Below are 17,663 nucleotides of genomic sequence, written 5' to 3' on the forward strand. Positions count from 1 at the left end.
GCAAGGTGCCTGGTTTTTGGCCATGAGTCCGACTGTCAGTTTGCATCTAAAAGGTTAAAGTCTTCCCATCCAAAATGAGATGACCTTAGCCATACCCCCAGCTGGGAATAATCTTATGCTGTCCCCAGAGCTGTGGTTGGGCATTGTTTTGTGAGAATACTGGTGGCCAATGGCCAAAATCATGTGAACACCATAGTCATGATTTTAACCATATGGGCAATGGTAAGACAGTGCTAGAAGTCATGCCCCCAGCATATTTATGTTGCATATATATGTAGTCTTAGTGATTACTACTTCTGGTTTGCATTTAACTCTTTTACACTGGATTACTTTATTTTTGTTTTGAATGCTTTTATTGATATGGAGGCTGATAACTAAGAAGAAAAAAATCAGAATAGAAAGCATTGTGCATTGCATCCCAACGTTGTGAAATAAACTAGTTGTCTTCCCTGCTACATAAGGGTCTGTATTCATTGTGGAATGTCCTATGGAGTGACAATGCTGTTGTAATGGTAAGGTGCTGCCCTGCTCTTCACTTCATGGAATGCAGTGGGAAGTTTCCACTGAAGAAAACTTTCAAAATATAGTGTGATTATGTGTCCAATCTGTGTGATACTCTGTATACAAGGGAACTAGCCTTAGTGTGGCTTTCTTTTTCACAGAATAATGAACAATTAATGGTATACCTTCAGATTCAAAAACTGATTATAATAGAGTTGTTGTCAAGGAAAGATATGCTATAAATGGCATAGGCAGAAGCTATGATGAATTTATTGATGGAGGAACGAAGGTTGGTTACATTGTAAGGGCTGCAAAATAATGCATATTTCAGCTTTCTTATAACTCCTTCAATCTCCTTTTTCCTTACAGCCATAAACAAAGAGAAGCTTGAAAAAACAACTGGACTGAAGATTCTTCAGACTGGTGTGGGGGAGGTAAGTGGCTTGGGGGCATTTTACACTCTCAAAAATATTTTAATTGTTGGGTTTTTTTAAAGAAATTCTGGAGCTCATGAACATTTGTTAGCTACCAGTCTGACAGTGCTAAGGGCCTTTTTATGATACAGTTGCATCTGTCAAAATACAATCTGCTGCACAAATAGCACTGTATCCCACAGAGAAAAAAAAATACCACCCTTATGAGAAAAGTGCAGATGCCTTTAAGAAATGCAGCTTTTTGCTTTTTTTTTTGTATCAGAGGAACAAAATCCTTAAAGATGAGGACAGCAACCGAAGCTGTCATATTATCCCCATTGGTTTTGATGGAGTGCTAGCTCGTCTAGATCAATGAAAGTTTAAATTTGGAGTAAAGAGTCTTCAGATGCTAGACAGAAGCTCACAGTAAATGGTTTGCTTATTTTGGATGTAACTTAAAACATAAATAAAACATGTGTCTGTTATTACGGTGATATCACTACACAAAAACTCCACTAAGCAGTTCATCATTTATTAATAAGGATGATGCTATCTGCAAAGAATCTTGTATGATCTACAGTTGATTGCTAATTCTCCTGCTAATTTTGTGTACGCAGTTATCTCTTTCTTTTTTTTTTAACTTTCCATGTAAGTAATTTTGCTAGTGGTGCACGCTCACAGGGCTAGACAAATGCCTTTTTCTTGTGATTTCATTATTCTCAGTGTTAGGAATTAGGAATTGCCAACTAAAAATGTACTGAAGGAATTTAACTTTTTTTTTTTTTTTTTTACTGATTTTCATTTTTTATATTTCTATTTTTATTGGTTTAGTTAGTCAAGTTAGTTTAGTTGATGTTCTAAAGGGTGCATAACCTTCAGAGCTGAGAAGTGTATCCTGGAGCATGGCTGTGCACCTCAGACTGTGTCCTCAATTCAAGCCAGAGTGAAGCTTGCCTTTGTGTTATCCACAAGTTATTTCTGCTAAATAACATGAGAACTGGGACTGTGGCACAGGCTATAGAATCCACATTCAGTGAAATATTATCCAATGAGATTCCTTGTTCTAATTAAATACCTCCATGTATTTTGTCCCATTCCACTCACTGAATGGATTCCAGTTGGCTTCAAATTCAACTGGAAAATGAAAGCCCACTTCATTTCAGATGCTTACTGTTAAATGACTTGTTATCTTCTATGCAGTCAATGGAGAAAGAAAATACTTTGGGATATTTGAAATGCAAGAAGTTGTCAACTGTTAAATGCATCATTAATCCACATTGTAGTAATAGGGTGGTTGTAACCATGGTAAGCCTAGGGATGTGCGGGGGATATAGCCTCGAGGACTTTCTACCTTTTCTTAACAGCAGCTAATAGAGCTGGAAAAAACAAGTTCTTAGGCTAGAGAGCATCCTACTCTGATTCTTGCACTTGATTTAGTAAGAGCCCCTGCAGAACACACCTCCCATATATTTAGGCTACATTAGCTTTTTTTAAAAACTTATGACACTACTTGGATTAATAAAGAGTGATGAAAGGCTGTGCTTTAACCCTGCCAAATATGTATTTTTAGAAGTGAAAAAAGTGCAAATGAATTAACCAAGGGGAAGCATTTTGGCCTGAATCCATTCCAGGTTACTTCTGAGATGATCAGCAGTGAAAGAACCAAGTAGTTTGCAATATTAAGGTGATGGAAGAACATTTGTTCAGCTGCTTATGTATTTTGTTGTAGGAGAATTGTCTCAGCTGTGTATATTCCCCTTTCTATGTCTTATCAGATATGATTGTGTACATAATGAATGCATTTCTGCAGTCTCACTTACATGAAAAATAATGGACTTCTGTAACCAAGCTGGGTTTTTTTGTTGATAGGGTATCAAATTCAGGTTATTTCAGGTTAAATCTGACTATGTTTATCCAGTTTTGCAGTTTGTTTCTGATTCACCCAGGTGTTTAACGGTGTTAAAATAATAGAAAGCACATATTTTAACATAATGAAAGAGCCTTCTGTTGCATAAGGATTTCTTTTTATCCATGCCATACAAATGGAATTTTATGTAATGGTAGCTGTAAATCAAAGTCAAGATACTCAAATCAAAAGCAGAAAAAAAATCTAGTTCTAGAATGAGAAATGGCCTTTTTGTTTGGATGGTAGGTCAGATTCATGGCAAAGTTAATGGATATATAATCTGCACTTGCAGGATTGTAAAACAAAAAGGATTGATTTTGTGTGGCAAGTTTCATATCTGAAATAGCTCAAGAGAAATATAGCTGAGATACCAGTGGCAAATGGAACAGCTGTATAAACAAATGCAGGAACTGTTCTAAGATCAGCAATAATTCATGTGTTGCTCTGGACAGAGGAATCTGTTTTAGGTGTTGATCTATGATAGCAGAATTTGTGCCTCAGTAAGAAATGACTACCCAGGCCTTGGATAGAGTAGAAGGAAACAGTCTGTCTGTGGAGAAATTTTTCTCAGAGCTCCTCAGTCTCCTGCTTTCTCTCTGTAACTGAAGAAAATCATTTCCAAAGCAATCCCAGATTATACCATTCACACCAAGTTTATTGAGCCATGCAGTCAAGTCTGGGGAGGGCTGATGAATTGTTTTTATGTCACTGCATAAATATGTGCTGTGTAGTCATTAACAACATGGGTGTGGAGTCTAGCACAGCTACAATACAGTTCATCATCTTTATGTCATGTGAAAGATTTCCACAGCTTCAGCAAGTTTTTTGGTTAGAGCTGCCCTTAGTTGCACTCTGTCAGTGTAGCGTAGGCTCTGCTTCAGCATGATTAAAAAGGAGGTCCTAAGCTGCAACATCAGAAGCTGCTCAGGTGTCAGGATGTTGCCTTAAAAGTTCTATACGTTTCACGGGAAGTTTTGGATGGTATGGTGCAGTGGGGTAAGCAGAACTTCCTTCAGTTCATTGTGGAACAGACCTTTACTGATACTTCTACAGCACATCCACTACAACCTCTAACATTTGCCAGCAAAATATTCAATAATGATGCAGGGATCCAGAGATTTGGATTATGGTTTGATGTATCACTTTTTAAGGGCCAATTTTTCTCTCATTTACCTTGTTTGTAACAAGGCTGTTACCCCAGAAAACCAGGAAGAGAAACTGCTGTAGAGAAAACCATTGCTGACACTGAAATTCGGAGGCTATGTGCATTGATGTAGCATTGATGACCTCTGGAATTATATTTGCTAAGGTGTTTATTTTCTGTTTGGATTCTTCCAACACGTGTACTAGCTCTAAAACTCTTCCATGGTAGCCCCCCAAGATGTATTTGAGTCATTGTCAGACATAGTGTTTGTGCCACACAAATTCATCGTGAGCTTTTCACACCTTCTTGGTTATTCAGATACAGTGAAGCTATTGTTGTCCTTGAGGTATTTTCTTTGGACCTCCCACACAAGAAATAAATCTATGATGTCCTGAAGTCATCTTCAGAAGTTCAAGAGTTTATGTGAGGGCATGAATATGTGTCATCTGTGCATCTTTGCATAGTAGCACTGATGAAAAACCCAAAGAGCTACATTAAGCAGGCTCTTCTATCTCCCATCTTGATGTGAACGGCAAAGTCTTGGGGAAAATGTTTGGTCTTGTATTGAGGGACAGCCTCTTCAGCAGCAGCACAGTTCCAGCTGACCCACTCTAAGTCCAGGATTCAGCAGGGTTGGGAGCCCCAGTCCCACACAAACATTGGTCCAGCTGGGCTTGTACCTGGGGGCTGCTCTCCAGATCAAGGGAGCTCAGCAGGCACTGTGAACTACAACCCTACACAGAGGCCACAGAATAACCTGGAATTTCTTCCACATCTTTAGGAGCTTGACCACTTGTTTCCCTTCTCATAAGCACTTTTGAATTGTTATAAAAGCTCAGTATTTTCCAGGTCAGTTCCATGATGAGCTTGGCTGTGACTGTAGTGTGCCTGGCTCAAGTCCAACTCCAGTTTAAGAAAATTTCAAATAATGGTTCAAATGCAGTTACTGTGGCATGGAAAAATAACTGTTTATCCAGGGTTTGGCTGAAGTTTGTTTTCAGGAACAATTTCAGAATAACAGGTCAGGCTCTCCAGCAGCTCAAGAAAATGTAATAATTCAAATAAGGTTTTGGAGGCTAAGGGCCTGCAATTTGAATAGCAAATTATCTCAATCAAGGCCTGAAACAAACCAAGGGAATGGCGCTGTTTCCGTCTTGAACTGGTAAAACAGCACTCATTCCAGAATACATTCTTTTAAATTAACTCATTCAATTTCTCAGTAGGGCTGCACGAAACACACTCATCACTGGATCTGTAACTTTGTTTGTAGGATTTGAATCATGATTCTCATATGGCAGACATAAGAAGTAGAATAATTTTCTATACCAAATGGAAATAACCCAAAATATATGTGAAACGAACACTTTGCTGTACCTCTAGATGTTCTAAAATAGAGCAGTGATATTTTGACATGTTTCAGAATATTCTCATTTATAGATATTTTGATAGCTGTAGAATTATGTTGATGTTACATAAAGTGATGTTACTGCAATAAAGAAATCTGCATTTAAAAACTCAAGTGAAGCTAGAGGACATGATACAACAGGCTTATAGTGATGTGCAAGCCTCTGGGGCAGGAGTCAGATGTCTAACTTTATATCTTAGTGTTGCCAAACTTTGTCATTAGTATCTGTGTATCCAGATATTACCCAGGATTATATTGGAAATCCATAAAAAATTGGAGTGAGTACAGAACTTGAGAAATCATTTCAAAATGATGAAGAATAAGGTGTCAAGTTTTTTCTGATCTTCTGCAACTACTAGGTAAAATGCTAAGGGTTGACTTTTGGATTAGAAAGACCAAATTAGCCTGGGATCTGCTCTAGCTGCCTTTCTTACATCTTGGCAATCAGCAAATGCTTCTAATCTGGAGCAGGTATTGCACCTAGAGGTCTGCGCCTTAATATGGCATAAGTGAAGGTAGGAAATGATGCTGCACCCAAGATCATTTAGATGAGGTAGCTCTGATGTTGACCATGGTGTAGGAACAGCAGCTGTGCATGCATAAATACTCAGATTTTAGCCCAAGTCACAGGTAAGCTTTCCAGCTTTCATCAAAACCCAGCCTCCTCTACCAGGACAAATGAGCATAGGTGCGTATGAGGGAATACACCTCTGCATTACTGTGTAAGCACTCTTAGACCGGTGGACACCAAGGAGAGCTTTTTCCAGGAGCTAGCTTTCAATATCTTTTTCTACAAAAGCCATGTCTTAGAAATCAACAAATCCTTTTTTTTCTGTTATGTGATATCTGAGATTGGAGATCCTGCAGACAGTTCTTGCTGTAGGCTTTTGCTGATCACCGTGGCTGTGTTGATTAGCAGTTGAGCAGAGATTTTTCAGGATAGTCATTCGGGGGCAACATATATTGCTCTGAGCAAGACATGCGTTAGGTCACAGATGGGCTCTTTGCTTTAAGGTATGTAACTCCAAGGCTATAAATTCAAATAAGAAAAATAATCATTAAATGAAAAACTTTGAGTACAAGCCTAGAAATATTCCTGCTGAAGGCACAATAAGGTTTACTTTATCCCACATGCACAAATTAGAGATTCTAAAGCAGTGTAACCCTTGAATAGATTATATTTTACATAGAAGGCTAGTAGTAATGTACTATTTTCTTGGAGTTTTACTGGTAGTGAATACATATCTCACTGTTACAGTTCTGTGAGTATACATTTATAGTAAAGTGATGCTAATCAGAAGTTAGTCATTGAGTAGTGTTTAGAAGTAATGCTTCAAAAGCTTTCAGGAATGAAGCTAAACAGAACACTAAATTTCTCCAAAGAGAATGATGGAGCTCCATGGCTCATTTATTTAAGATCTTGTATGTTTTTGCAAAATGCATTTTAGCTAATATTTAGAGATAGTGTTAATGCTATTTGTTAACTATTCATTATGGCACAAAGCCCACTAGAGGGCTGCTTTTCAAATAAATTGCATCCAGAGCATTAATAAATGACAAAATCAAAACAAAAAATGTGCAGCATGAATATGTATATAATTTTACTACATTATTTTGTCATATACATTCTGGGACTAAATGTTATATACAGAACATACTAAAACAATATAAATCATGGCCCCAACTCAGGAAACATTTAGAGTATGCTTAGCTTTAAGTACCTAGTTTGACTTTCCTTTTAAGCTACTGATAAATTTAGTGTTAAAGAGATGCCTGGATGCTACTGAGACTGTCTTGTGTCACATATCACACCGTCTCTGCTTGTGGAGGGGCAAAGTTCCAATGTTTATCTCCTGTATTTGATTTGAATATTGCATAGCAGAGGTATTTTGACATCTGAATGACAGGTCACAGCTTCAGTCTGGAAATCAGGTGTCAGTAGTAATTTCTCTTCTTGTGCTCTGATTGTGACAACACCCTCCACTGTCTTTACAAAATTTTAAAGAACACGACAAGGAAATGAGGAGATGATAATGTTAAGACAAATACAACAAACCTGATTTCCAGAGACAACTATCGGCGTATATTGATTTATGTTTTCCTCCTAAAACAGTATGAAAAGCACAAGTATTCAAGTGTCATGTTGGTTCATGAATTCCTTTACAGTAGCACTGTGTGATTTAAAGGAGCACAAGTGCCAAGTGATGTGGCAGTTGCCATGGCAACTACAGCAATTCAATTTTTATTCTGTATCATGTAAAATGAAACAAGATACGGTTTGCCTTGTGGCTTCAGGAACTTATGCATCCTACCAGTGTTGTTCCTTTTTGTCTTTTTTAAACATTGTTCCATTAGAAAAAAATAGAATGTGTTTGGTTTGAGGATTTGTCTTGGTTTTAAGCCGTGTCATGCCATTGTTTTTTAAGCAGAGTTTCCCTTCCGAAACATAATAGATCTGTGGAGAAAATAGATTTAGATATGAGCACCAACTACATAAAGCAAACTGCAGGGTAATTCTGCTTAAAAATCAATGTTGTTACCTACCCTGTGATTTGTCAGCCTGCATTTGATATATTCATAAAGAAGATAGTAGGATCTTTACATAGGAGAATGTGATTGTTTGTACTAGATACCTTACTGATTTATGAAATTCAGCATCCCCCTCTACCAGGAGCCAGTTCATTATGACTCAAAAATTATCCAGTGGTGTACTGGGTTGACTGGGGAGGCTGTAGATTAGGATTAAATTCTGTTTAACTGTCTGAAATTTGAGTAATAGAGCTGATCAGAAGTTGAGAAGGGAGATCCTTCCACCTCCAGAGGCACATGTTTGATCCTGGCAGGAGTACATGGATTTCAAGCAATCTTAAAGACAGAATTTAATATTTGAGAAAAGGAAGGAGTTGCAAATCCTGATCCTTCAACCCTGTCACTAGCAGGCCCTGGGTAGAGAGTGTTCTCCTTCAGGTCAACACAGAAAGCCACTCACCATGACTTCTGCTCTTAAGTGTCTTGGGCTAAGGTTCAAGCTGTGAGATGTGGCTTGAGCGCCTCTCCTATGAGGACAGACTGAGGGAGTTGGGGCTATTCAGTCTAGAGAAGAGAAGGCTCCAAGGAGTCCTAATTGTGGCCTTCCAGTATCTTAAGGGGGCCTACAAGAAAGCTGGGGAGGGACTTTTTAGGGTGTCAGGTAGTGATAGGACTAGGGGGAGTGGGAAAAAAATAGAAATGGTTAGATTCAGATTGGATGTTAGGAAGAAGTTCTTCCCCATGAGGGTGGTGAGACACTGGAACAGGTTGCCCAGGGAGGTGGTGGAAGCCTCATCCCTGGAGGTTTTTAACACCAGGCTGGATGTGGCTCTGGACAACTTGATCTAGTGTGAGGAGTCCCTCCCTATGGCAGGGGAGTTGGAACTGGATGATCCTTGAGGTCCCTTCCAACCCTAACAATTCTATGATTCTATATTCAGCCTTACTATACAAAACCCTGGCATTAGGAGCATTATAGGTCCATCAGTGTTAGTAAAATAAGCAAGAACAAGGCACAGATCCCATCATGGTCCCACATTTGTCTTTGCTGTTAAATTGTTGTCATGGTCATTCACATTATGTCCTGGTATTCTTCTAGGCTGTTTTGGTTCTAAGTCTAAGGAAAGATCCAGACCAGTGTCCCTTCATAGCAGGCAGCTTCAGTGTGGTCTGCTTTGGAACATGAGTGTTAAGACTTGTGTTATACTTAAAGCTTAGATGCAGGTAGTGTTGAGGTTCTTCCTATCTAGTTACAAGAATTGCTGCAAACCTGCTGAACCAAATTTGTAACTCAAAGCTTCTGTAGAAACAGCCAGGTAATGGCTGCAGAATGTCACCAATAGGTCTCCATTGTCACGTTGGTACGTGAAGCTTTGGTACTCTCATGCTTAGTATTCTGATTCACATTGCCGGGCACTAAACACAGCCATTGAGGAGATAACTGATCCTCTCTAGCTACCTGTTGCAACACCAGCAAAATTCCCATTGCAGTGCCAAGTTTTGTAAGTCTATATACTGCACAGCAAGACCTGGCCAGGGTGTGAGCACAGCACTTTGGTGCACATGAAAGCAGTGCCTGGGTCGGTGCGATTGCTTTTAGCACGGCAGATAGATCTATCATAGAGCAATTCTTCAATGTGATCTGAGCGTATCAAGTGTTTGAGTATCCGAACCTGTAACAGGGAAAAGGGAAACGGTTCTGTGCCACAGGAAAGTGACCTAGTCCATTAATGCCTGAGGACCGCTGTGGCTGACCACAGTTCACTGAGCACTTTGCTCTGGCAAGGGAATGTCGTTTAGTGCGCTATTTCTGTGGCTGTTTACCTTTAGCAGGTAGAGTGGTGACTTCATTTTCCAAGCGTCAGTGCTGGTTTTAATGACACAGATTTCACTTGATTGTTATGCTGTTAATTTACAGATCTTTACTGAGTGAATGCAAACAAATTCTGTTCCTCAAAGCTCTACTAATGCACAATGTTTGAATTTTAATTTCCAGTCCATCTTAGATTACAGTGATGAAAAACAATATTTAATCCCTCGTTAACACATGAATAAGCGGAAACTGTCATTTCCCACCAAACAATAACGGGATTATCTCAAGAACTGTCAGTTTATGTGAAAACATTATGTAGCCCAAATTTTCATAAAAATTAGCAGTGGGTAATATTCAAGATCAGAGCAATGGAAAGAGGGAAATCTGCATTCATGGTAATAAATATTCATATTTGTCTGCTCAGGAGATGAAAATCTAATCAAGGGGCTATTGATGCGCTGGCTTTTTCTTTTTCTTTTTTTTTTTCTAAACCAAGATGTTTCATCTAAATTGGGTTTGATATGGAAATTAGTCTCACTCCAAGTCCTCCAGGCCATGAGCATGCTGGGATAACACTGGAGGTGTCCGATGCATCAGATGTTGCTGCTGGCATCTGCTTCTGCAGACAACAAACACAATAAAATAAAATAAAAAAAAATTGACAGCATCTCAAGGGTCAAGCTCCCAGTGGCTGGCAGTGTGGTGGTGGTGGTGGGGGTTTGTTGTTGTGGTTGGTTTTGGGTGGGTTTCTTTTATTCCTAAAGATTTTAATTTTATCCCAGTTAAATCCTCTATACTGCTGGGTTAAAATTGTCGGCATTTTTTGCTTTTGTTGACAATTACCATAAATCAGAAGACACTCTGCATGAAGCTTAATGAAATATGTATGATCTAAAAATGGGAAGAAGATAAGTGCAGTATGTTGCTTTAGGGTTTTGTGTGTGTATCTATGTATCTGTGCGTGCATATGCACAACCTGAAGAGCCAACTTCTATTTTGTGTGCTGTGCACTGACTGGAAGAGTCAGGCAGTTACCAACTGGAGACCATAGAAAACACAAAAAACATATCAAGTGAACAAAATCTGTCAGAGCTGATCCAAAAGTGAGAGTAGTATGCTTCCTATATCCGTTACTATGTGTAATTAATACAACTGTATGTTAAAATATTCAGTTAAAAATATACCCTGATGCTTCTTTTGACTACACTAGTATGAAAATTTGGTCTTTCCTAATAAAAGTGTTTGCTTTGACATACTCTTTAAAAAAAAAATAATTATTATTTAATTCAGTAGTCATGCATAATATTGTGTCCTTCCTTGTACTTCCTGGGAGTTTTGTGACTTTGGAAAAAAAATAAACACATATGTGTGTGTGTGTGTGTGTGTGTGTGTGTATGTATATATACATACATATATATATGTTGATCCATGCTGATCTTGATCCTTGTTTTTATATATATATATATAATGTTGATCCATGTTGATCTTGATCCATGTTTTTTTTATATATATATATGTTGATCCATGTTGATCTTGATCCATGTTTTTTATATACATATATATGTTGATCCATGTTGATCTTGATCCTTGTTTTTATATATATATGTTGATCCATGTTGATCTTGATCCTTGTTTTTTTTTATATATATATATGTTGATCCATGTTGATCTTGATCCTTGTTTTTATATATATATAATGTTGATCCATGTTGATCTCGATCCATGTTTTTTTTATATATATATATATGTTGATCCATGTTGATCTTGATCCTTGTTTTTATATATATATATATATGTTGATCCATGTTGATCTTGATCCTTGTTTTTATATATATATAATGTTGATCCATGTTGATCTTGATCCATGTTTTTTATATATATATATGTTGATCCATGTTGATCTTGATCCATGTTTTTTTTATATATATATATATGTTGATCCATGTTGATCTTGATCCTTGTTTTTATATATATATATGTTGATCCATGTTGATCTTGATCCATGTTTTTTTATATATATATATATGTTGATCCATGTTGATCTTGATCCATGTTTTTATATATATATATATATGTTGATCCATGTTGATCTTGATCCATGTTTTTTTATATATATATATGTTGATCCATGTTGATCTTGATCCATGTTTTTTTATATATATATATATGTTGATCCATGTTGATCTTGATCCATGTTTTTTTATATATATATATTTGTTGATCCATCTTGATCTTGATCCATGTTTTCATATATATATATATATATATATATATATATACACACAACTGCATATGTGTATCTATCTATCTATTCCTTTTGTGGAAGGTGTTTTCTGAGATCTATCTAGCAGAGCTGTGAGTGCTACTGAGCACTAGACAGTTTCATCTAGCTTCTGATTGCTCTGCATACACAAGTAATGTCTGGCTCAGTCATTTCAAAACTCCAAATACTGTCTGTGAGTTTATTTAATTCCTGGAGAAGCTGTCATAGAAAAGGTATCTGTTTTTTTTTTTAGATTTAGAGCTGGACAAAGTCCTACTAGCAGCATTCAGCTATATTGCCTGGAGCATGAGAGAGCAGAAAGGGAAGATAAGCAGAGACCGCTCGGAAAGGAAGGATATTCTTACTGACCAAGAGAATAGCTAGAATAGAAACCTTGCTTGTTGAGGAGGTTACATCCTTGGTTACATCCTTTCATTATCAAATCTATACCAAGTAGAAATATGGAGATGAAGCTTGTAGTATTTCAGAATTCCAGTAATTTGTGCAATAAATCATTGAAGAGGCAAGTGTAAGCAGCCTGCAGAGTGCAGTGTGCATGTATTGGCAGACTTGATATCTTTTTCTGTACAATCTGTGCTGGCATCTTTGTCCAAAATGTTTTTCAGAGATTTTCAGAGATCTCCATAATCAACTCCTTTGCCAAGCTTAAAAAAAAAAAAAAAACAAAACTAAAAAAAAAAAGGCAGCATGCATCATGTATAGCAGATGGGTGTACAGCAGTGTACAGGTGTCTGGCATACAGGTGCCAGATAAAGAAAGGTAGTTAGGTATTTTCTGGAAAATCCCATTATTTGTTCCTAAAAGAAAGAGCTGTATATTCTTCTAGTGCTACCTGCACTGGCAAGGTGTGTGCCTCAAAGTATCAATGGCGCCTCTTAACTGTTACCCGTTTGACTGGAGTGATGCTTAAACCAGAGCTGCCTTTTTTTCCCTTTGCCTTTTCCCAAGACACTAAGTTGGCTCTGTGAAGTTCATCATGTTCTGAAGCAGAATGGAAGCAGTCTCTGACATTAGGCAGAACTACTTGATCCCTCTTCTTTACTCGCTTCACCTTTGTAAACCTTTTGCTATTAATTTTAGAATAAATATCTGTTTTCTCATAGGAAGATTTGGGAATTTGTAATATGCAACAAGTAACTTGGCCACAATAGATGAATATTTAGGGATAAAAAAGATCAACTCAGTTGTAGTACCTTCTACTAAAAAGCCAGTTTGTGTTTCTCTTAAGTAGAATGATTATGCTGGTGATCTATTGATTAGAGAAACATTAAGCCGTAATACATCTCAAGGTAGTATGTGGCAGTAGGTAATGCAGTGTTGCTTGTCAGAAATATATCAGATGCAGTGGTGAGTACTCACACCACTGACCTCTGCATCTATTTTATCTGTTCAAGGTACTTTATATTAACTAAATTAGATAATGTCCTTATGTTCTTGCCACTGGTAAGGGGGAGGCTTCAGGTGCATCATGGCCCTCAGCTGTGGTCCTGGATCCCATTTGTTTCTTGCACGGAGCTGCTACTTCACAGTACTGAAGTACCACAGGCTGAGTAGTTTTGATTAACAAGGGCATTACAGTAATGCTTTCTAGTCAGGACTAGGATCTCTCTGGGTACCTGCCCACACACAGAGTGTTAGGAAAACTGCGACTTTGCACAATTACAGATAATCAGTCAAAAAGACAAGATTAGAAAATGAAATGTAGAAAAATTTTCATTTTTCCTATTTCAGAAAGAAGGATCTGAGTTATAAAGATGTGAAATGAAATTGTTCAAATTTGAAAGCAAGCCTGTGAGAAATCTGGGACTGGACCCAAGGCCCAATCCAGTGCCTGAAACATGCTTACCTTTCCTGCCCATTCGTATGCAATTCCAGGAACATCAGGATGAAAGCTTATCTTCAGCCTTGACTTAACAAAATGTTTTAATAATCCTAGCTATGAAATGCTAGGAGCTGGTCTTGGATTTTACAATAAGAGACAAAGTGGTTGTGATACAGTATGGTGTGTAAATTATATGCAGAGTATATTGACATGCAAATTTGAATGCTAAAAAGAAAGTCATTCTTTTTTAAACCAGAGAAGGGAGTTTTTCAACCATAGTAAACAGGAGCTGCCAATAATTATTCTTTTTTTTTTTTTAACAAATTGACAGTATTTCCTTACATTTTAAGACATATTTCTCTTGTCATGAAAAATAATACTCTTTTCTAAACAAGCTCCATTTTTTTACTTTGCTGATACCAAGGAGGCAAAAATACTAGAAGTCTGTCAGATAACTCATATCTTAGATGCCATAATATAAAAGTGTAACTATTAATGTGTGGACTTTTGAGTTGTCATTGTAAGATTTTGGTCTTTTGGTTTCAGCAGTCAAATCTTGGAGCAGATCCAGGTGTTGTCTGTGACCTTGTTGGTCAGTAACATCCACAGTGGCTAATACCATGTTGTTGGTGTTTTGTATCCATTAGACAATGAAATGTTCCTCTGTCTACTGCCAGGGTGAACTCTGGAAACACTAATGGGCAGATATGGAATATTTCAAGGAATAGTTTATATTCACAGGGCATGATGAGAAACACCCAGTTGTCTCTAGCTTACCACTAACACAATGGTGTTATTAAGCATATTTTGTTAGCTGCAACAAGAGAAAGCAGTGCAAGAGGAGCTGTGTCTGCTGTCTTTTCTCTGTTTTATCTTTTTCATTTTGAGCTTGAGTTTTGTGCCAGACTAATAGCCCTTGGCAATGGGCTGGGGAAATGAAACTTTCACTAAGATTAGCGAATGTGCGGAAAACAATGTGTGAAATCCTGAACTGACAAGCACGAACAGACTGGTGAGGGCACAGAGACATTTCGTGAAGTGAAACCATATTTGTACCCAACATGTCTAGAAAAAACCTGTAACAACTGAGGTGGCAAAAGATCCCACCCAGGAGACAATAGAATGACATCCTCATTATACCAGTCAGAGAATAAAGGAGGTGTGGAGTTTATTCTGCCCTTTTCAATTACTGGCAGCTTGTATTAATTTATGGTAGTGCAGTGTTGTGTGTGGTGGTGTGCTTTGGGGTGATTATCCTTGTGAGACTGTAAGTCCAACAGTTGTCATGCAATTTGGAGTTGCAGACTGGCAATTTTTGTAATTCAATCTCAGGAAATAAACAAAGTATGGCAACTTGATACATTTCAAGCAATTAAATTTCTGCTGAAATTTTTGCTTCATCCTGGGGACTCCCAGATTTCCCAGCCACATTCTGTCTCTGATTAGAAATGCAAATAATCTCCATGAAATGGAAGAAAGCAGCCACCTTTATAATATACAGTGGCACAGCAATATATTGGATTGGCACCTGCCCTTAATTTAAAACATGGCCTTAGAAACGTGCCATCAGAACACAAGTCAGGAAAGCAGACTGGAAAGCTGTGTCATCTGTGGCTTTTCTGGCTCAGAAGAGGTGGACCTACAGGATTCCTCTTTGAAAAATGACTTATTTCAGGGTATGAATTCAATACTCCTACCCAGCCCATTCAGACTGTACAGTTTTCAGAACAAGCTCTCTTCTTTCCTGCATGCCCATGATGTAGCAGGTACAGTGAACTACCAGGCTGCAAAATACCTGACAGATTAACAAATACTCAGAAGTTTGCTGAGTAGTCTTTTTCCTGAGAAGGTAAACAATACATGCAAGTCATTTCTTTGATGCAATTCTCTTCATTTACAGAAATTGTACATACAGCTCTTTTTCATAGGATGCTGGAGGAACAGGAAATTGCAGACACACAGCTTCCAGGCTCCTGGTTCACAAGACTGGTTCCAAAACTTCCCTGGACCCTTACCTCCTCCAGTGAGATATGGGCCCACTGATTAGAAAAGTCTATTAGTAGTTAACATTATCCACCCCTAACTTAGTTGTACAGACACTTAAGTGAATCATCTGTGATAGGAGTGTAGTCAACTGAGCTCAATAATCAGCAGAGTCCAGCTATGATTGGAATTGCCTTTTATTTCCCACCGCTGATTAAAGGTTAAACCAAAGGCTAGGGCCGCATAGTTAAATGGGATTCAGTTCAAAAGCTAAGACTGATTAGATTGGATCTCCACTAGATCTGAGGTGTCAGGATGATTTTGTCATATAAATAACCAGGCAAATTTGACATACCTCAATCTGTAATGTTGGCTGAAGATGTGAGTGGTTACAAGCCACGTTCACTGAACTCCATGTGAAACTGATAAGCCTATGCTAGGAATTCTCCAGTGTTATCTCCAATCTTCTGTGGCCATCTTTGACTCTCTGAGCACTGAGACTGTGTTCATGGAGTGTGTGAACACACTGAGATTGAGCAGTCAGATAAGCAAAGCCTAGCAGATCTCCCAGTCTGGGTACTGCAGTAAGGATTCCCCTGGAAGGAGACTGAGTGTGAGGGGAAATGAAAGCTCATATCACACCAGGTCATGCTATTCTGGGCTAGGCTAGCTCTTGATGGCACAGTGATTAACTCACCTTCCAGACCAACCCATTGAGATTTGCTGGCCTAAGCAGTGAATAGTCTGTAGTCTGCATGAGTTTCATAGCTGTTCCCACAGAAATGAGTCTCTTCTAGTAGCCTCCAGCCCTCTAGTTACAGGCAACAAGTTTCCTATTATTAACTTCTGAACAAAAGACAGTAAAGGACCTCATTCTTTGTCAGCTGGTGTTGAAAGGTGGCAGGAGGTCAGCAGTGCTGACAGGGCAATCCAAGGAAAGAGAAAGGTGTCTGTTGTAACTAAAGGATGTCTCTTTCTTTTCTTTTCCTTTTTACTTTGTGTTAAAGATGTATGATTTCCTAGTCAGCGCAGCTTGTGGTACGCCTTTGTTTTCCAAATTAGAGAAACAAAACAAGCTGTTTCTCAATATAGTTGTTGGGCAGTTTGTGGCATCAAGCTGTGAGCTATGTATGCCATGGTAAGAATCCTGGCTGATACCAGCAAAGGAGATGTGTGATTGGGGTACAAAAATAGTCATGCCACTTGGAGTGTGTGCAAACAACTGTGTTTGTCTTCTGGTAGTGCAGAAACCCCTGGTGTGTCCCATAAATTCTATCCTGTCAGAAATAAAATACAGGAATGTTGTCATCTCTTATTTAGTTCTTTCTTTTGTTGCTTGCTTATGAAAGTCTCATGGTAGAGGACAGAGTGCTTGCTACAAAGGAAATGTCCGGTTGCAAACCAGTACCTGTAAGCAGATGAGAAGCTGATTGCGCTCTGGCCACACCGAGCCTGGAGCCTCATATGAACAACTGTAGGCTCCTTGGTTTGTCTGGGTCAGTCAGACATACTGTAAAAATCCTAAGTTTAGCAAGGTGAAGTAGCACTGAATTTATCTTCATTTCTTGTCATTAATTTGCTTGGGAGTGCCTGATTTTCCAGTGCAAAGAATAACATTAAGACTCTTTGTTAGAGGTGTAGCAAGTCTTTTTGCCCAAACAATTTGCAGAGTATATGCACTATACTGAATGCTAGACAACTGAGGGAAAAGACAATCAAATCTGTTACTTTTTGCCAGCTGCTTCTTCATACTGGGGACGTCTCTTTCTTCTCTATTTTAATTTTAGTCTTGTTTTTGTTTAATTCAGAACAACTGAGCCAATATATTTCCTAAACAACTATGTGCTGAATTGGCTTAGCATT

At 38.2% G+C, this 17,663-nt stretch overlaps 1 protein-coding gene across 1 annotated transcript in view; it reads left to right on the plus strand.

Moving 5' to 3' along the window:
* The window catches only part of PTPRN2 (protein tyrosine phosphatase receptor type N2), a 596,056-nt gene that overhangs the window by 367,665 nt on the left and 210,728 nt on the right, over window positions 1-17,663 (plus strand). Inside the window, exon 12 of the mRNA XM_054171491.1 lies at window positions 871-935. Within this exon, the coding sequence (XP_054027466.1) occupies window positions 871-935 (65 nt within the window). The remainder of the gene's footprint in view (window positions 1-870; window positions 936-17,663) is intronic.

The sequence above is a fragment of the Dryobates pubescens genome, chromosome 21 (assembly GCF_014839835.1).
Source record: "Dryobates pubescens isolate bDryPub1 chromosome 21, bDryPub1.pri, whole genome shotgun sequence".
In the NCBI taxonomy this organism is placed as follows: Eukaryota; Metazoa; Chordata; class Aves; order Piciformes; family Picidae; genus Dryobates; species Dryobates pubescens.